Genomic DNA, 19,788 nt, shown 5'->3' with positions numbered 1-19,788 from the left:
GGCGCCAGGCGCTCTGAGGGATGGAGGCTGATAGGAGCCCAAGGCCCTGCTCTGAAGCTCTGGTTGAAGCCAGAAAACATGGTTTGCCATCGGCATTGTTTGAGACAGTACTTTTGTTTATATATTTGGGTTTGGGGAACTGACGTAGCCCCTGTGCTGAAGAATGAGGTCCTCGTCATACTTCCCATGTGACTGAGCTCATCTCCTAATGCTCTGCACCGGTGTGAAGGCAGCCTGCACATCTTCGGGCCCACTCTGAGCACAGAGCCCGGCAGAGTCCATCCCCTGTCTTTTTCTCTCCCCTTCCACCTCCCCTGAGGCTGTCAGTTCAGGGCCTGGGGCAGCTGACCAGCCCAGAGATCAGCATGTTCAGGGCCTTAGCCCCACCTCCTCTGCCACCCTGTTCAGGAAGCCACCGTTAGCCCAAGATAGTAACAGTTACAGCACCATTGCCATTACTGAGTGCTTGCTCTGTGCCAGGTGCTGATCTAAAGGCTTTCTGTGTATTAGCTGATTTAATCCTCATAACCACTCTTTGAAGTGGATACTATTTAGTATGCTGTTATGCCCATTTTACAGATGAGAAGGCTGAGGCAAGAGTGTCACTAATATACGTGTGTTCCAACAGGATTTGTCCAAAACCCTCTTGATGTACACCGTCCCTGCTGTCCAGGGCTTCTTCCGATCCATCTCTTTGTCACGAGGCAACAACCTCCAGGACACGCTCAGGTATCACGGAAAGGAAGGGAAGCCCTGGTGGGCCATGTGGATGGCAGGTCACAGAAGTCACACATAAAGTCCTCTTTCCCTACCCACCCCCATGAGCACGTCCCAGAGTCGCAGCTGACCAGGCCCCACCTGTGCGGGTGAAATCTGCAAAGAGGAGGGAGCAGTGGCCCAAGGACTGCCCGTGTGTGGCTTATTAAGTAGGAAGAAGAAACCCAGCTGTTTCTCACAATATCGCTGAAATTCCTTCAGCTTTTGGAGGCAACTCTGAGAGGCCTAAACAAATGGCACAGGCCAGCCAGTCCAGAGGCTCTAGGTGACCAGCCCTCCTACGTTTGGGGGGTCTCCACCGGCTATGTGCCAGGTTTCCAAGTTGCTGCTATGCTACAGGCGACTCTTTCTGCACATGCAAAGCTTATGCATGGGCTCGTCTATTAGAGTTATGAGCTGATGCCATGGTGACCCCTCTGTGTTACCTGGAATGAAATAGTCATTCACTTGGAATGATCTTCCTGTGTTTGGCCGAGCACCTCTGGCCCTCCCCACCCACCCACCCCCAAGCAGTCCCAAGACCAAACACATTGGAGAGCCACTGATTTGGAATTCTGCCAGTTCTCTTCCCAAGAGTCTTGAAGATGCAAAAACAGACAAAAGCTGGTAAATTAAATTTTCTATGACTTTCATTTTTCTTTTCCAGAGTCCTCACCTTATGGTTTGATTATGGTCACTGGCCAGATGTAAACGAAGCCTTAGTGGAAGGGGTGAAAGCGATCCAGATTGACACTTGGTTACAGGTGAGGACACTTGGTTACAGGTGAGGATACTTGGTTACAGGTGAGGGTACTTGGTTACAGGTGATGACACTTGGTTACAGGTGAGGGTACTTGGTTACAGGTGATGACACTTGGTTACAGGTGAGGGTACTTGGTTACAGGTGATGACACTTGGTTACAGGTGAGGCTACTTGGTTATAGGTGAGGACAGTTGGTCATGGGTAAGGGTACTTGGTTACAGGAGAGGATACTTGGTTACAGGTGAGGGTACTTGGTTACAGGTAGGGATACTTGGTTACAGGTGAGGTACTTGGTTACAGGTGAGGTACTTGGTTACAGGTGAGGACACTTGGTTACAGGAGAGGACACTTGGTTACGGATGGGGATGGGTCAGATCTTGCTCCTCGTCTGTCTCCTCTTAGAATCATACACTGTAGAGAGTAGCAAGGAAGCATGTGCTCTACAGTGGTGAGGAAGTAGGGATCGACCCCAAGGTCAAGACTCCATATTTTCTTCAGTTCCTTTTAGAGAACTGAAGAGAATGAACCATTTCCAAGCCCGACAGCATCTACCAAACAAGTCATAACAGCTGTTCGTGGCTCAGAAGAATAACTGGAGTTGTTTCCACATCTCATGCTGCACACTGTGTCTTTCTGAATATCAGGTCATACCTCAGCTCATTGCGAGAATTGATACGCCGAGGCCCTTGGTGGGACGTCTCATTCACCAGCTTCTCACAGACATTGGTCGGTACCACCCCCAGGTACGTGGAGACCCGGGGCAGTTTCTCGTCTAACTGCTGACCTTCTGATTTGGTGGTCAGCCTTTCCTAAAGCTGCTCCAGAGATACGAGTGCAACTGGGAGCTAAGCGTCCTGTCCTGCCCCCGGGAGGGCCTGCCCAGCTGGCAGGCTCTGGGACCCAGGGGCCTTCCGGGAAAGAAAGAACCCCCGCCAAGATGGTATAGCCCCTGCCTGGTAGACTCCGACGCATGTCGGTATCATATTCTTGTCATCCTCCTTTCACACGAGTTTGCAAACGTTCCTTCTGTATTTGCTTCAGGCCCTCATCTACCCGCTGACGGTGGCTTCTAAGTCTACCACCACGGCCCGTCACAATGCGGCCAACAAGATTCTGAAGAACATGTGCGAGCACAGTAACACCTTGGTGCAACAGGCCATGATGGTGAGTCAGGGCCGGGGCAGATTTCTCGGCCTCTGGTCACCGAGCAGAGGTCTTGAGTGGGATTGTCTTTCTTCCTCATGACAGGGCTGTGTGCTCCCTCTGGCTGCCAGAAAGAGTACCTTCTGTTTCTCCGAGACAGGCCTTCCTGAGCTTAGCTTATCCTTGGTGCTTCCCTCCTTCCCCTTTCTGATCCAGGTGAGTGAGGAGCTGATCCGAGTGGCCATTCTGTGGCATGAGATGTGGCACGAAGGCCTGGAAGAGGCTTCTCGCTTGTACTTTGGGGAGAGGAACGTGAAAGGCATGTTCGAGGTGCTGGAGCCCCTGCATGCTATGATGGAGCGGGGACCGCAGACTCTGAAGGAAACATCCTTTAACCAGGTATGGGATGAAAAGGTGTCAACTGGCGGGACTCCAGAGGCTTTTGCAGACGCCTTTCCCTCTAACCTCTTTACTGACTTGAAGAAAATGTATTCTGATGGAGGGAGGTCATAGGATATAAAACACCAGAAATTTATTTGTCACTAAGTTACAAGAACCCTCCCGAAACTTTAATTGGAAAACTATGGGATTCCTCACGAGGCCATCTTGTCTCTCTTCCAAACTTACTTTACCTGAGAAGCCATCCTGAGGTTGGGACTTTGGGGCTGGAATACTGCCGAGCTTCCCTGCTGAGCGATCCAGGCCAGTGCCTTCTGGCCAGGGTGCGCTCCCGAGGAGTTCTGCTGTCTGCTTGGGAACTCAGCCTCGTGGCTTAGTCAACACAAATGACAACTTGCAGATTTCCCCTGCATTCCCTCTCAGGCGTATGGTCGAGATTTAATGGAGGCCCAGGAGTGGTGCAGGAAGTACATGAAATCAGGGAATGTCAAGGACCTCACCCAAGCCTGGGACCTCTATTACCACGTGTTCAGACGAATCTCAAAGCAGCTGCCTCAGGTAGGATCTTGAGGCTCCAGCAGGGTTAACGGTCATTATAGTCCTTTCTGTTTTGTTGTCTGTGAACATTCTAACACTAACCCCCCAGCACCTGGTTCCACGTCTACCTGCAGACTTCGGGACAAGTCATCGCTATTGGCAACCCATTGAAAAATACTTAAATGGCATTTAAATTCCTCCCTGAGGCAGAAGACTAAACCCTGTGGTAATTATTCACAGCTCACATCCCTAGAGCTGCAATACGTGTCCCCAAAGCTTCTGATGTGCCGGGACCTGGAATTGGCTGTGCCGGGAACGTACGACCCCAACCAGCCGGTCGTTCGCATTCAGTCCATTGCACCGTCTCTACAAGTCATCACATCCAAGCAGAGGCCCCGGAAGCTGACGCTTATGGGTAAGGACCGCCGTGCGGACCTGAGACTCGGGTAAGGACCCAAGTCTCCCTCCCCCCCTGGCGGACCCCTCCCCCTCCTGAAACGACTGCTTGCTGTCCGCACGACTAATCTTTCTCCCGTTCATTGAGAGCCTTCATTGAGAGCCGAGTAGGGAAAAGTGGGTTTCTCCTTACTGCCTCCTCCCTGGGGCCCCTCGTTGATTCATACAGCTGTGCTTACTTAAGTGAAGCGTAACACTCCCGCCCGCCCCCGGAACAGGTGGAAGGGAGCTGTGAAGGCCTGCGATGTGGAGGATGGGTGGGTGGGCAGCTGTCAGGGAGCTGATGAGGCAAGAAGGAGGCCCCGGATGCAAGCACGGCAGGTGACAGGCCACGTCGAAGGAAGGGCACCGGGCTTGAGTGTCCTTGTTTACTCTCACGTTCTGTCTTTGTGGGAAATGCTGTGTAAAGTGAACAGACTGAAGTAGAAATCAGTTCTAACAGTGAGGTCTGTTACCTAGCGGGGTGGTTTCGGGAGGCCTGAGTGCTCTGCTGGCACTCTCGGCTCTCTTGCCTTTAACAGTGCTCGTGTTTTTTAAACAGTGATTATTCACCGGCAGCAGCGAATGGTGGTCCACGGGTTATTGTCTGTCTGTGGGCTGGCCTTTTCTAATACTAAAACACGTGTTGGTCAGCTTTCAGCAGCGTCTAATTAAAGAGACTTTACCGAAGGACTGTTTTTGGAGGTGTGGCTGAGTTAAGAGAGCCGGTAGTGTGAATTTAGTACTCACCCCCAACCTCCAGCCTGAAGAGGGCACAGAGCCCGGCAAGGGCTGCAACCTGGAAAGAGAGGCCGTCCCCTAGAAGCCGTGGCTCAGACAGTGGGAGGGAGCTATTTCCAGAACCGTAGCCTGGCCAGTTGTCAGGGGCAAGGACCCTGACCTCTCCCTCTTCCCACCCTCTGGCCTCCTGCCACTGCCCCCATTGGCCAAGCACACAGGGGAGCCCAGGGGATGTGGTCTCTAGGGGTCAGGCTTCTCGGGTCAGCGCAGGACAGAGAAGGACAGAAAGTGGGTTGGGGAGGGGACATGTAGAGTGACCATCTTAGTGCAGACTTGTTCCTGGCCCTCAAAGACAGAGTTTTTAAAAAATTTTACTTATGTTGATTTGAACAACATTTCATTGGGGGACCATTAACAGGAGGGCCATTCTTTTCATCCGTTCTAGGGAGTGTTTCTTCTGTTTGTAGGGACAGTATGACTGGGTAAGTTATGTGTCCACAGACTTGTGAATGCAGTGGTGGTCCACCAGCCAGTGGGATTGAGACCCTCTGATCCTCGCTGACTGCTCCCCCCATTCTTTACAGGCAGCAACGGGCACGAGTTTGTCTTCCTCCTGAAGGGCCATGAAGATCTGCGGCAGGACGAGCGAGTGATGCAGCTCTTCGGCCTGGTCAACACCCTTCTGGCCAATGACCCAACATCTCTTCGGAAAAACCTCAGGTATTCAGGATGCCGTGAAAATGGCACTGATTTGAGAAATCTTCTAGTTATTTCTTAACATCTCTCCAGGTAGTCATGTACCTTTGCCAAATAAATAATTACATACCTGACAGGAAGTCATCAATAGCCAAGGTGTCAAAGAGAAAAATTCTCCAGGGTTTTAGAGTACTCTCATGGGAAATGCGTTTGATAACCTCCAGAGGATTCAGAAAGGAACACTTTGTGGCCTTTAGACTGGAGATTCCACAAATTCAGTGTGTTCTACCCTTACAGGATGACAGCCCTGCCGAGCCCTTCCTGTCCTCAGTCTTCTCTTACTCCTCTTTCTGTTAAGAACATAGATATTAAGTGGGGAGGTTATTTTAGGCTTAGAAATAATCACAGGATTGTTCCCCCAAAGGAGTGAGTTTGTTAGACAGCTTGGGAAGGCTGATGGTGCCTTCACACCATCAGCCCCCTGACTCTGTGTGATGCTTTATCCTTCACACAACGTCCCTCATCACACACCCCACAATAGCCGTGTGCCGGCGGGTTCATTAAAACCAGTTTGCATGTGCTGTGAGTGGATCAAAGTTCTACTCTGTTTTCTGCTCAATGACCCTGCTTCCCGTGGGTTTTAGCATCCAGAGATATGCTGTCATTCCCTTATCAACCAATTCGGGCCTCATCGGCTGGGTCCCCCACTGTGACACGCTGCACGCCCTCATCCGGGACTACAGGGAGAAAAAGAAGATCCTTCTCAACATCGAGCATCGCATCATGCTGCGAGTACGTGATGAGTCTGCCAGGCCCAACCCTTTAATGTCTCGGAGGCAAAACTCACAAGTCAGGGAATCTGTACAAAGCTGCTTTTCTCGTTCTCCTATACGTGTCCATCACTGAAAAATCTGTTTGAGGGAATTAGCTGTTGACGAAGGATTAATGATGTGAGTCCTAAAGCAGATAACCTTCTCTAAGAAACAGAAGGACCCTAAAGCCCAGAAATTAGGTTTCCATCACCCTCTGTGAGACTGGACAGCATTATTTATCAGGCAACATGTATCTACTGAATACTAATAATGTATACAGAGCACTGACTGGCCACATGGGGAAATAATGCTTAGTAGGTGTGTGAGCGAGGAGAACGAGAATCATTTGTTACCCAAAACCTTGAACCTTCCAGTGTTCTCGTTCATACCGGTAGGCTGGTACTGAGGCAAGGCCCGTTTTACCCTTACGCCCTGGCACTTCCTGTGGTCATTGGGTTAGAGTGGCCACTGCTTTTCCTTGTTTCCCTTCTCCTTTTGGCGGTGGTGGGGAAATCAGAACCCAGCCCTGCCTGGCCGCGGAGGCTTGTTTCTTCCTGGGTGTGAGCTGCCTGTCGCAGGCCGCTCCCTCACGACCCTTGTGTCCTGGTGCAGATGGCTCCGGACTACGACCACCTGACTCTGATGCAGAAGGTTGAGGTGTTCGAGCACGCCGTCAACAACACGGCTGGGGACGACCTGGCCAAGCTGCTGTGGCTGAAGAGCCCCAGCTCCGAGGTACGGCACCCCCCCCACCCCACCCCAACTCGTGCCGCTGCCCTTTGGTGCACCCCCTCTGGTCAGGAATGGTTTTCTTGTTTGTTCCTGTGCACCTGGTGGACGAGTCTCTGTAATGATTAGCTGTGGACGATGGGCAGTCTTTGAGAGCAGAAATTGAATGGGCGAGCCACACAGTCTAGCAGTAGTTAGTAGTTTCAAGTTTCAACCATTGCTTTACAATAGTATTTTATTAAGGCTGTTAAATCTTTTTCGTATGTATTATAAATTTCCTATTTATTTGGTTTTTCAATTTTGTTAACAGTATGTTTCTCGGTTTGAAATTTTTGTTTTGTTTTGGTTTTGATGTGCATTTTTAAATGTTAGAAGTTAATAGATTTTTAATCCTTTTCTTTAAAGTCTACCTTTGGCTTTATATTTAGAAAGTCTCCTCCTCAAGATTACATATCTTTTCTTGCACTAATTATAAGATTTGTGATGTGATATGATACTGCTGTATGATAAGTATAAAAGATGTTAAGAGAGTAAATTATATAAGTTCTTATCACAAGGAAAAAAAAAAAAAGATTTGTGTTTACATTTAAATCCTTAACCCAAGTTGGAATTTAAAGTTAGGGCATAAATTTTATTTTTTTAAGATGATTAAGCAATATTTTAGTATTACCAAATCATCCATCCTTTCACCACTGTTTAAAAGAGTCAATTTTTATTATATACTAAATTCTTATATGCCTTTGGATTTCTTTCTAGAATTTCTATTTCATTGATCTTTCTGCCTGTTTCTCCTCAAGTATCCCACTGTTAATACAAGTCTCTTCTCATTGGCTATTTACATATAATTTTTTTCCAGATAAATTTTGGGATCATTTTGTCAAGGTCCCCCAAAAACGTGCCAATGAATTTTTATTGAAATTACATTAAGTGTATTAAATAATCTGGGAGGATATTACATCTTTTCAATCTTTAGTGGATATCCTTAAATGGATATTTTCATTTACTCAAGTCTTTGTATTTCTAAGCAAAGTTTAATTTATTTATTCATCTAAGTTCTGTACATTTCTAATTAAGTTTATTCTGAGCATAGTTTATCTTTGTAATTATGAATGTGATTTTGGTTCCCTTATATGTTCTAACTGGTTATTGATGGACGATAAGCAAACAACTGATTGGGGTATAATTATGTTGAAACAAGTTAGTTTCCAGAGCCTTGGTTCATGTGTGCTCCTGTGTTCTAGGTGTGGTTTGATCGAAGAACCAATTACACCCGCTCTTTAGCGGTCATGTCCATGGTTGGGTATATTTTGGGCCTGGGTGATAGGTGAGTGAATTTGTTTCTTTGAGTCTTGTTTCTTGAATGGCTTCATTTTGTAGCCATTGTAGTTTTCTTGAATGGCTTCATTTTGTTTTCCAGTGAGATTTATGACCATTTGGTAAATATTTGTATTTTGTACTTTAGGCGCTTTTTGGGGCATCTACCTTAGTCCCCTATTTATTGTCCATGCCAACAGAACAACACATCAAACTAAAGAGAAGAAAAACCATAGTTCAAGGGTACTACTTTCTCCATAGGTTGGTTTAATGTATTAAAACCCATATTAAATCCAGTTGATTTTATTGATTCAATAAACATTTATCAATCACCACCATGCTAAGATAAATAATTCTATTTCCTTAATTGAAACCAACCAAAGTAGATCCTTCTGATATTCCTACATAATAAATTTCATCCTAGTGTACTGACTGAAAAAGTAGTTTAGCAATGTTCAGAAATTCAAAACAAAAAAAAACTAGTATTCCGACGTCTACTGTTCTTCTCCTGAGATCATGTTTCATGCAATTATTTGAGAGTGAAAAAAATTTTATCCCACAGAAATAATAAATTCCTGTTTTTAAAAAACTCAGAGGGACTTCCCTGGTGGTCCACTGGTTAAGACTCCGTGCTCCCAATGCAGGGGGCATGGTTCAATCCGTGGTCAGGGAACTAAGATCCAAAAAAAAAAAACTTAGTAAAACACCTGTTGAATTGGCTCAGGGGCTCAGGGAGATGAGACCCTATGATAGGTGCTGAGTAGCGAAGATAGAGCCTTGTCACTCTGAGATGCCAGCACTGCCAGAAACCATTTATTCTGTGACCAAAGACCTTGGGAAAGCAAATTGTCTCGGTATCATGGGGCAGCTTGTGATTCACACAGATAAATTCTCATTTGAGCCCTAGGGCAGGGGTCGGCAAACTTTTTCTGTAAAGGGCCAGATAATAAATATTTTAGGCTTCGCTGGCCATACGATCTCCGTCACAACTACTCATCTCTGCTGCTGTAGCATAAAAGCAGCCTGAAACAATATATAAACAAATGAGTGTGGCTGTGTTCCAGTAAAACTTTACTTACAAAAGTTCGATGGGTGCTGCTAGATTTTGCCTGAGTGCTGTAGTTTGCCAGCCCCTGGCCTAGAGTCTCACAGACTTGGGGATTTGTTCATCTGTGCTGCTCTCTTGACCTCCCCCGGTCTCTCTTCTGTTTCTCAAAGACACCCATCCAACCTGATGCTGGACCGGCTGAGCGGGAAGATCCTGCACATTGACTTTGGGGACTGCTTTGAGGTGAACACGCGTTCCAGAACACCACGTAACCTCACCTTCCCGGATGACCACTTTCCACCCCCCTCCAACCATTTAGGCAAACTTAAGCCCAAAGTGCAGTATCCTCACCCCTGCCTCTCCTACCAAAGTGACAGAAAATCAATCTAACAAATGAAATCCGTGCTCTTTGATACTTGCCATAATTGGACTCAGAAAAGGTGGGTGGGGGGCACGGTTCACAACCCTCCTTTGTTTGTTTTTTTCTTTTCGGCCGCTCCACGCGGCATGTGGGATCTTGGTTCGCCAACCAGGGAATCAAACCCACGCCCCCTGCATTGGAAGCGTGGAATCTTAACCACTGGACCACCAGGGAAGTCCTTTTTAATTTTTTTTTTTAAGTTTTTTTTTTTTTTTTTTTTTGATGTGGACCATTTTTAAAGTCTTTGTTGAATTTGTTACAATATTGCTTCTGGGTTTTTTTTTTTTGATGTTTTGGTTTTTTGGCCGCAAGGCATGTGGGATTTAGTTCCCTACCAGGGATCAAACCCGTACCCCCTGCACTGGAAGGCGAAGTCTTAGCCACTTAGCCAGGATGTCCCCACACACCCTCTTTAAGTGGAGGAATCCCTTATCCTCGACGTGGCCTGCTGGTCAAAGGCCTGGGCATGATGCACACTTGTCTTTTTCTTTTTTTCTCTCTTTTTCTCCCTCTCTCTTTCCTCTCCCTCTCTCTCCCCACCCTCCCTCTCCCCCTCTCCCCCACCCTCTCTTTTTTATTTTTAGTTGTCTATTCGATCCCAGTGACAAGACCCGTCACTAAACTCAAGCTGCCTCCTTTCTGTGCTCTAATGAAGTCGGTGCTGGTGATGCAAAGGAAAGCCACCTGCCTGCCCCTGGCTTCAGCTGAGGAAAACAGTCTAACCAGTGGACTTGGTTTTTCCCTTTATTATCCTTAGGTTGCTATGACCAGAGAGAAATTCCCAGAGAAGATTCCATTTAGACTAACAAGAATGTTGACCAATGCTATGGAGGTGAGTGGATATTGGTAACGAGCTGATTTGAAGTGGGACCAATACAGTTCCAGCCCTCTCTGAGGACAGACTTCCTTCCTTGTTGGATCTCCAGTTCCCCAAATGCCCAGGTTATTCTGTAGTCGTTTCCTGGTATTTTCCGTTGTGTTAGAAATGATCAGTCTTTGAAAGCCTTACCAACCTTTGCTCCAGACCTTGTTTCATATGAATCACAGTCCTGACCTGACCCTTTGCTCTGAAGACATTCCCAGCCTGGCCCGTCAGTCATGGGCTAAGTCGTCTTCCTGCGTGGAGGTGACACGCCCTCTTGACTGCCTGACTTGCGGTTGTAAGGCCTTCAGGGGCCAGTGTTGGTGACCTCTGTGGTCACTGGTGACCTCTGTGGTGAATGGCTCTGGCCCACCTGCAGGTCACGGGCCTGGATGGCAACTACAGAATCACATGCCACACGGTGATGGAAGTGCTTCGGGAGCACAAGGACAGCGTCATGGCCGTGCTGGAAGCCTTCGTCTATGACCCCTTGCTGAACTGGAGGCTGATGGACAGTGAGTCTTAGCGAGTGCCCGGGAACTGGGGTCCGCGCCCTCCCAGAGTGGGGGCATCTAACGCGTTCCACTTCACGGTCCCGTCCCCCTTCAAGCGCGGGGCCCAGGACACATTACTAGGCTGCTGCGTTACATTTTCACAAAGCAGCTCTGGTGGCTGGAAATGAATTTCAGGTGTTTTTATTAACTAAGACAGAAAACTCCAGTCATCAGTTTAGATACTAACTGAAACCTTTTTCAGGGTAAATTAAGTACTCTCATGATTTTTGTTTAGGTTTCATGTTGAGTAGCAGATGGAATTTTGACAGGAGATGCAAGCAGTGTGGTATCTCAGCAATATCTCAGTCTATTCTGTTTTCCTACCTCCTTAGAAGGTGTTTACTAATAAGAGGCGTCTTTTCCACTGTGCTTGTCATACTTTCACCTTGTTGTCTGGTTTACATAGTCTGAATCCAGCTCAACCATATAAAGTGTCCCTCAGGATGGGATAGCTGTGCTAACACCTACCCGTTTTCTCCCGAGCAGTACGTCTTTGGTTCTCTCTTAGGGGTTATAGCTTTTGGGAAAATTATATTTTTATGATTATAAGAAAATATATCAATCAAGTTTTTTTCAAGTCAAAGTTCGAAGCACTTTTTAATCCTCCCTTTATTTCTTTCCCTAGCAAATACCAAAGGCAACAAGCGATCACGAACGAGGACAGATTCCTACTCTGCTGGCCAGTCAGTAGGTGGGCGCATCCCCTGAGGGGTTGCAGATTCTGTCCTTTTCTGTCCCTAGTGTTTCTAGAAGAGGGTGAGCTTTGTCACTGCCTTTAGGAAGCATGACTTGAAGTAGTAAGCACCTAACGTGTGTTTTATTTAATGCCTCTCAGGAAGGAGTGGGTAGCTAAAGCTCAGAAATTTTGATCAAACTATCCAATCTTAATCTGTCTGTAAAAACATAATTAAAAGTATGTCTGAATATTAGCCTGTATTTAGCCTGCCCTTTAATGGTGCCTGGGTTGTGATAATTACTAGCTATAATACCTTAATCCTAAAGCTTTGTTAATAGCTCAGAAATAGGAAGATGGAAGCAGCAGAAATGTACTCACACTGCTGCCTGAGGAGCTGGGAAACCACATGAAACATTATTTCCAAGAATGTGGTCCACAGAACAGGGTTCCAAGAAGATAATGTCCTTCCAAGAGCCAGAACAGGGTCAGCGTATTAAATGCTCTGAGACATCTCAAAGTAAAGCTGTTTAACTTTGTTTACCCTTGCCCTTTGCTCCCTACCCTCAGCCCAACCCTTTGACCCCCACATCTAACAACATCCTACACAGTCATCCTTTGGGAAGTACTGTCAGGGTGTATAACAGTAAAATATTCTCTACAAATACTTACGGAACATTTGCAACTAGTTACTTAGCTAAGCCAAATAGTGTTTAGAGGTGCAAAAAGAATGTGAGATAACCGAGAATGCCCTGAAGAAGCACACAATCCCATTATGGAATTGACCAGAGTATATATGAAATAATAAAGAGAACAGTGCACTGCACAGGTACCACATGATTTGGTTGGTAACAGAGGGATGGTGGGCCTTAGAAAGGAGATACCGCTCTGAACTGCAGTGGTTTAGGGAGATCGTGGGCTGGTGGAATTTAAGCTGAGCCTTACTGGATGGATGGAATCTGGATGTGTAGAAAGGAAGAGAGTGTTCTCGGTAGGAAATTGGGATCCTGGATTGGTATCATCTGTGAATAACTTGGACTCTACACTGGATACCGTAAATACCTGAATCACCCACGGTGTCTGGGGGCCTCATACAGATGACTGGCCTCACCCAAATTACGTGATACTTACTGGTTTAACTCTGAGGGTCCACCTCCTTAATACATTATTGCAGAGGGGAATTAGGACAGCCTGTTCTGGTGGCACCAGGTGCTGGTGGACCTGGTTGTTTTCACGTGGCTTCAAAGTTAAGTTCCAGGGACTTCCCTGGGGGCACAGTGGTTAAGAATCCGCCTGCCAATGCAGGGGACACGGATTCAAGCCCTGGTCCGGGAAGATCCCACATGCCGCGGAGCAACTAAGCCCGTGCACTACAACTGCTGAGCCTGTGCTCTAGAGCCCGTGAGCCACAACCGCTGAGCCCGCGTGCCCCAACTACTGAAGCCCGCGCGCCTAGAGCCCGTGCTCCCCAACACAGAGGAGCCACCGCAATGAGAAGCCCGCACACCGCAACAAAGAGTAGCCCCCACTCGCCGCAACTAGAGAAAGCCTGCGTGCAGCAACGAAGACCCAACACAGCCATAAATAAATAAATAAATAAATTTTTTTTTTTTAAAAAATGAAGTTCCAGGGACTCATTAATAAAAGTATTATTATTACTAGCTTCAGTTTGAAGGCCTGTGATGTCCAAGGACAATGTGTAAATAACTTCATAGTTCTGATTCTAGACTGCTCTCCTGAAGGCCACGATCATTGGAGGGTGACCCTAAAGCTTGTGGACTTTTTCTCCCCAGAATTGATGTATAAATTCCTCCAAGGAATAACATTCCAGTCATGTGTGTGACCCATTGAAAGCTGGTTTTCTTTATGTCATTACCAGTTTTTGTCCAACCAAATTTTGTTACCGGATCTTTGACTCGTGATCCTATTCTGTATGTCAGAACATTGTATTAGTGCTGTATGTTTGCAAATTCATGCTTTGCAGATTTTAAAACTTTTTTTTTTTGGCTGCGCCATGCAGCTTGTGGGCTCTCAGGTCCCTGACCAAGGACTGAACCCGGGCCGCAGCAGTGAAGGCGCCAAATCCTAAACACTAGACCACCCAGGAACTCACTAAGAACTTTTAAATACATAAAGAGTAACATAACCCTTCCTCTCTCCTTTCCCCTCTGAGATAGGTAGGGCAGGTGTTAAAGGGAATATAGTACATGAAGAATTAGAGCTAATACCTTGAAACAGTGGCTTCTTGGTGTTTGAATTTTCTGCTAACTGATTTTTTTCCTCCTAGAAATTTTGGATGGTGTGGAACTTGGGGAACCAGCCCATAAGAAAACGGGGACCACAGTGCCAGAATCTATTCATTCTTTCAGTAAGTCCAACCTCTGAGGAATTGCACCAGTGACTAGCTCATTAAGAAAATAGCAGCTGTGTGCACCATGATGAGGGTCAGTAAGAGGAAGCAACAAAACTGCCTTTGAGCAGAAAAGATCCTGTGAATTTCTCATTATATTCTGAGGACAAAGATAGACAAAGAATTACTCAACATTTACAAAGTGAATATTTGAGAAAAACAGGGGCATCCATTGAACCTGTTGTGATGATCCAATCTTACTGTTATTTCTACTTTTGTATATTCCAGTTGGAGACGGTTTGGTGAAACCAGAGGCCCTAAATAAGAAAGCTATTCAAATTATTAACAGAGTTCGAGATAAGCTCACTGGTGAGTGTGTGTATGTGTTTACTTGAAAGGGACATAAAATCTCCTTTAGTGGGTGGTTGGCCCAGTTTCCAGTGGTGTTGGTGCCTGAACTTTGACCCTATGCCGCTAACTGGAGTGTCTCTGAGGCCATCAGTTAAGGACCCTCTCTGATTCTCTAATGACCAATAACTTTCTTTAAGTAATGCTGTTAACCTTGTTTTAACAGTGAAGTTTAACAGTAAAGTTCTGTTGGGTCCAGAGTCAGCCAAATTCAGGAAAAACTTTTTTTATTATCATGGCTTGATATTAGAGCAGATCTGACCACTTGATTCATTGCCCATCTGTACTCAGGTAGCTGTTATGGAGTGGAGAACATGGAAGGGGAGAAACACATACTTTTGAACAGGAGACATGTCACATTAACCAGATGGTGTGACTTGGGGTGGGAGGCGGGGAGGAGGGACTGAGACCTGGGAGGCCCAGCACTGAGCCTAGGGCCTGGCACATAAGCTTTGTCGTCAAGGCACGTTGGTTTATTGAGCACCCACAAGTGCTAGATGCTGAAGAAACGGTGTTGGTAAAAACAGGCAGCTTCCCTGCCTTCGTGGGGCTTAGAATCTAAAGAGGAATACTGTTGTGAGTGGAAGAGAGAGACTGGGGTTATGATGCCAATAACAGGGAATTTAAGTTCAGGAGTTCAGGACAAGCTTTCCTCAGCAAACTACCCATGAGCTTAAAATCTGAAAAAGGAGTTGATTAGGGCAGATTGTTCCAGGTAAAGGAAACAGCGTGTGCAAAGGCCCTGGGGTAGGAGGGAGTATAGCAAGAAAAAAGGTCCGAAAGCCTGCCGGTCTTAACTGCCCCAGAGAAAGGTGGGAGGAGCACAATGCAAAATGTTTTGACTCTGGGTAGGCCAGGGCCAGATCATACAGGACCTTATATTTTTATCCTATGTCTTATGGGCAGTGGGAAACCACTGAAAGGTTTTAAGGGGTTGGAGGGCCTGGGCAGGTTTGCATTGTGAAATCCTGCCTGCTCTGGCTACGGGAGGAGCAGGGGCTAAGGGGAGGAAGCAGTTGCCACAGTCATGCAGGCTGGACAGTTGATTAGATAAGGGCGGCAGCGGAGGTGGATTCAAGAGCCGGTGGATTCAAGAGCCCTTTAGAAGGTAAAAGCCAAAGGATTGATGATGGGGCATGAGGGGCGGGGCGGGATCAAGTGTGCCTCCAAGTCTCTGGTGACCTTCTGAGAGCTGGGATGAGCCTGACAGCCAGACTAAAGCAACTGAGGAGAATATGAAGTGAGAGGGAGAAGCGAGGGAGCGGAGACAAGTGTGAAAACTCTTGAGAAGTTTGGCTGTGCAGGGAGGAGAGAGGATGAAGCTGGAGAAGGAGCAGTTGGAGAGGCTTTTTTTTCCTTCAGTAGGAGAGGAACGTGTTTACAAAAAAAGCGAGAACGTGAGGGGGAGAGTTTGACGATATGAGTGAGAGGCAGGAGAGTCGATGTAAGGCTCCTAAGAAAGCAGCAGGCGGTGGAGCAAAGTGCAGGTGATCTCGGCCTTAAAGGGGAGGAGGGACAGCTCTGTGGGGTAACAGGAAGGAAGGAGAGGAAGCCAGCACCTTGAACACTGCCCGACACACTGTGCATGCAGCGAGTCCATTACATCGTAGAGGGGGAGATGAGGGCACTGACGAGGGTGAGGAGCCAGAGGAGAGGTGTGGACGTTCAGGAGAGTAGAGGGCTTGGAGTGGCCCTTGTGGAGATGGGAAGGCACGTTGCCCGAGAAGCAGCACAAGCCGGCCAGGCAGCGCCGAGTGCCCGAGTGAGGCGGGAGAGTATGAATGTGTGGTGAAAGCAGGCGGCCCTGCGGGAGGAAAGACTCGAAGGGGAGGCTAGAAGGATCGAAAAGAACCGGGTTCCTCGGCCACTTGCCCAACTCAGGGATGATTATGGCCTAGAGGAAGGAGTCTTCATAAGCCCATCGGCCAGATCTTCGCCACTCCTGAACTCAGCCGACCGTAGCACTTTACCCTCCAGGACCGAGTGTGTATTAAGAGGAGACTGGTGTTTATCCAAGTCACGTGGAGGAGAATTTAAAATCCAACTGTTGTCTAGCCTTTGTATTCATGTATGAGGAGGAACTGATTTGGGCTGCAAGGACAGTTAAGCCAAACAGGGGGCAAGGAGGGATAACCGGGTGCAGACTGGATGCTTTGTTTCTCCTGTCCTAGGTCGGGACTTCTCTCACGATGAAACGCTGGATGTCCCAACACAAGTTGAGCTGCTCATCAAACAGGCAACATCCCATGAAAACCTCTGCCAGTGCTACATCGGCTGGTGAGTGGCCTGTCAAAGCACCTGTTCAGATAAGCAGTCAGGACCCCACCCTGTGCCCCAAACCCAGAGTCACAGAAGAAGTTCGGGTGGGGGGGGCAGTATCCATAAAGGGAAATAGTGTTTCAAATCTCTTTTAAAAAAGTTTGTATTTGCTGTGTGTGCTCATTGTTCCAAAAAGGAGAAAATGGAGAAATGCGGATGTGTATTTGGAAGGCAAACACCAAAATAGATTAAAATTACATTTTATAGTGGTTTAGAAGAATAGGTAAGGCCCCCTAATTTGGGGGGGGGGAGGTTCTTTGGGGATTTTTGCTGTCAATTCAGAGATACTGGAAGGGCAGGAGAAGAAGCCAAAGCAGAGACAGAGAGAAGGAGATGAAAAGACAAATTTATCATCCAGGATTGTAACCTCAAGGACCACTCTGGGGTCTGCTTTGATTAATCGCCCGAGGCATGCTTGAAGGTAGAAACTTGCGAGAGAGGGTGGCGGGGAGGCGTCCTTCTGGGACCGCAGCAGGCGTCCGCCCTGGACTGGAAATGACGAACGTGTCCTGCACAATGAGTTGTGAAAGGTCTCAGGGAACGCCCCAGGGGCTGTCAGACCTTGCTCTTCCCATGTTCAGTGTATCCATGTAAAGCTTTGAAGAAGCCCAAATTATTAAAATACTCCTTTTCTCTCTGTCTTCTTAGGTGTCCTTTCTGGTAACTGGAGGCCCAGACATGCCCACAGCATTTCTCTTGAGGCTTTTGTACTTTGGTATATGCTTCCACTAAACTGAAGCCATGGTCAGAAAGTTCAGCTCTGTTAAATATTTTGAAATGTAAATGAAAAGAACTACTGTATATTAAAAGTTGGTTTGAACCAACTTTCTAGCTGCTGTTGAATATATTGAAGAATATATTGTCAGAAACACAAGGCTTGATTTGGTTCCCAGGACAGTAAACGCAGTAATACTACAGAAATCAAGCCATTGATTTTGGGGAACAGAAGATTTCATAACTTTAGAAATACGGGTTTTGACTTAACTCACAGAAGAACTCATAAGCGTTTGCTGACAGGAGAATGGCCTAGTCGATCCTCTCAACATGGACACAGCAAACTCAGCACAGTCATGAAGCCTCAGGTCCTGGAGGACACGGATTAGGGTTCTGAACTGTAAGGAAGGAGGAGAAGCTGACTTTGTCACCTGCGCCCATCTCATTACCTCACTGGTCCGTGGACGGCAGCAACAACCTTTGCAAGATGGGCCGAAATGGGTGGGAAAGGTCTGTCTCCTGCCTCGCCCGTGATGCTGCACCGTACACACTTCAAGACCGGAGCCACTCGCAGGGGAGTTTCTTCAGATCGCCGGGCGGCCTCGGCTGAGCAGGTACACGGAGCGGAGCACAGAGCAGTAGCAGGCCCACACTGGCCTCCCCCAGCATGGTTCTGGGATGTTTTCCGTGAGGTCTGAACGCTCTGTGTTTAGAGCAAGGCCTTGGAATACAGGAATGCTGTCACGGAGGTGCTGACACAGAGAGGGAAGGTCTAGTACATGTTGGGAATTAGGAGCAAAAGAAATATTAAACTAAATGCACAAAATATAAAGTGTAGCCATGTCTAGACACCATGTTGTATCTGAATAATTTTTGTGCCAATAAATGACATCAGAATTTTAAAAACATGTATATGAGTGGCTTTTTATTCCTACTTATTAGTTCATAAAGGAAGCAGTTACTCCTTCAACATTCATTAACACTGAGTACTGGGGCTGTGCAGGACAAGGGTCTACATGACGTTGGCTCCATCCTTGGCTTGTTCACGGGCCAGACGAGGCGGAGCCGGCATCTCAGGAGCGGACTGATAAAGCCACCCGGCTGCGTGGTGAGGAGAGCCACGTGCAGGGCGCTAGCCTTGGGTAGGGCCACTGATTCCACTGGGCGAACCAGGAAAGCCTCACAGAAAGGCGGGACACTTGCCAAGGGTCTTAAGGGAGGAGTGGGGGTTTGTCAGATGAAGCAAGTGAAGGCGTTCTCAGCAGAAGTATGAAAGCACAGTATCGTGCAGGAATGGCAAGTGTTAACTTGAACCATGTTAGATTGTAGATATTCGGCCATTTTTATACGTGAAACAGCAGTTTCACACACTTGGACCTCATGGTTCAGCATGTCTGGCTCAGTGGTCAGTGGGAAATAAAAGGAATAATAGGAAAAAGAATAATAGGAACTAAAAGGAGGCTAGAAAGTAGAACCAGGCCAGACTGGCCTGCCTCACGGTTCAGCGGCAAGGAGTTTGAACCTGATGCTGTGGACAGCAGGGAGGGAACCACGTGAAGTTTTAAAACAGAGAAATAGGACCTGAGTAGTGTTTTTAAGAGAAACTGGTATCAAACAGGTGGAAAGAAAATTAAAAGCTGTAAGGCCTAGTAAAACTGTTGGAATAATGGCGAGGAGGGAACTTGAATATGGAACTGGCAAGTACTAGATACAGGTTCCTCTGAAGAGAAAGCATGCCTACAGAGTTCTTCCAAAGAATATTGTTTTTAGTTGTTGAACTAAATTTCTTGTTCTAAATTCCTGTGGGCCATAGCTACGCAGTAAGAAATACTGAATCATACAAGCTATTGAAGGAACTTGTAAAATGGACCTAGAGATTATCATACTAAGTGAAGTAAGTCAGAAAGAGACAAATACCATACGATATTACTTAGATGTGGAATCTAAAGTACAACACAGGGACTTCCCTGGTGGTCCAGTGGGTAAGACTCCGAGCTCCCAATGCAGGGGGCCCAGGTTCCATGCCTGGTCGGGGAACTAGATCCCGCATGCATGCCGCAACTGAGTCCGCACGCCGCAATGAAGATCCCAAGTGCCACAACTAAGACCCGGCA

General features: G+C 47.1%; 1 protein-coding gene across 4 annotated transcripts in view; it reads left to right on the top strand.

Annotated features, from left to right (window-relative positions):
• Nucleotides 1–18,574, top strand: part of MTOR (mechanistic target of rapamycin kinase) — a 128,354-nt gene extending 109,780 nt beyond the window's left edge. For all 4 annotated transcript variants that reach the window (XM_057545668.1, XM_057545658.1, XM_057545665.1 and 1 more), the window contains 19 exons: nucleotides 629–729; nucleotides 1,424–1,520; nucleotides 2,164–2,262; nucleotides 2,561–2,683; nucleotides 2,879–3,061; nucleotides 3,485–3,619; nucleotides 3,839–4,013; nucleotides 5,359–5,494; nucleotides 6,115–6,262; nucleotides 6,895–7,017; nucleotides 8,253–8,335; nucleotides 9,544–9,616; nucleotides 10,552–10,626; nucleotides 11,036–11,171; nucleotides 11,836–11,901; nucleotides 14,171–14,251; nucleotides 14,522–14,602; nucleotides 16,813–16,918; nucleotides 17,609–18,574. In XM_057545668.1, coding sequence (XP_057401651.1) covers nucleotides 629–729; nucleotides 1,424–1,520; nucleotides 2,164–2,262; nucleotides 2,561–2,683; nucleotides 2,879–3,061; nucleotides 3,485–3,619; nucleotides 3,839–4,013; nucleotides 5,359–5,494; nucleotides 6,115–6,262; nucleotides 6,895–7,017; nucleotides 8,253–8,335; nucleotides 9,544–9,616; nucleotides 10,552–10,626; nucleotides 11,036–11,171; nucleotides 11,836–11,901; nucleotides 14,171–14,251; nucleotides 14,522–14,602; nucleotides 16,813–16,918; nucleotides 17,609–17,624 — 2,037 coding nt within the window. In that variant the 3' untranslated portion in view covers nucleotides 17,625–18,574. The remainder of the gene's footprint in view (nucleotides 1–628; nucleotides 730–1,423; nucleotides 1,521–2,163; nucleotides 2,263–2,560; nucleotides 2,684–2,878; nucleotides 3,062–3,484; nucleotides 3,620–3,838; nucleotides 4,014–5,358; nucleotides 5,495–6,114; nucleotides 6,263–6,894; nucleotides 7,018–8,252; nucleotides 8,336–9,543; nucleotides 9,617–10,551; nucleotides 10,627–11,035; nucleotides 11,172–11,835; nucleotides 11,902–14,170; nucleotides 14,252–14,521; nucleotides 14,603–16,812; nucleotides 16,919–17,608) is intronic.
• The last annotated feature ends 1,214 nt before the right edge of the window (nucleotides 18,575–19,788 follow it).

The sequence above is a fragment of the Balaenoptera acutorostrata genome, chromosome 1, assembly GCF_949987535.1.
Source record: "Balaenoptera acutorostrata chromosome 1, mBalAcu1.1, whole genome shotgun sequence".
Classification (NCBI taxonomy): Eukaryota; Metazoa; Chordata; class Mammalia; order Artiodactyla; family Balaenopteridae; genus Balaenoptera; species Balaenoptera acutorostrata.
The sequence above is the reverse complement of the archived record's forward strand: the minus strand, read 5'-3'. Positions and strand labels throughout refer to the sequence as shown.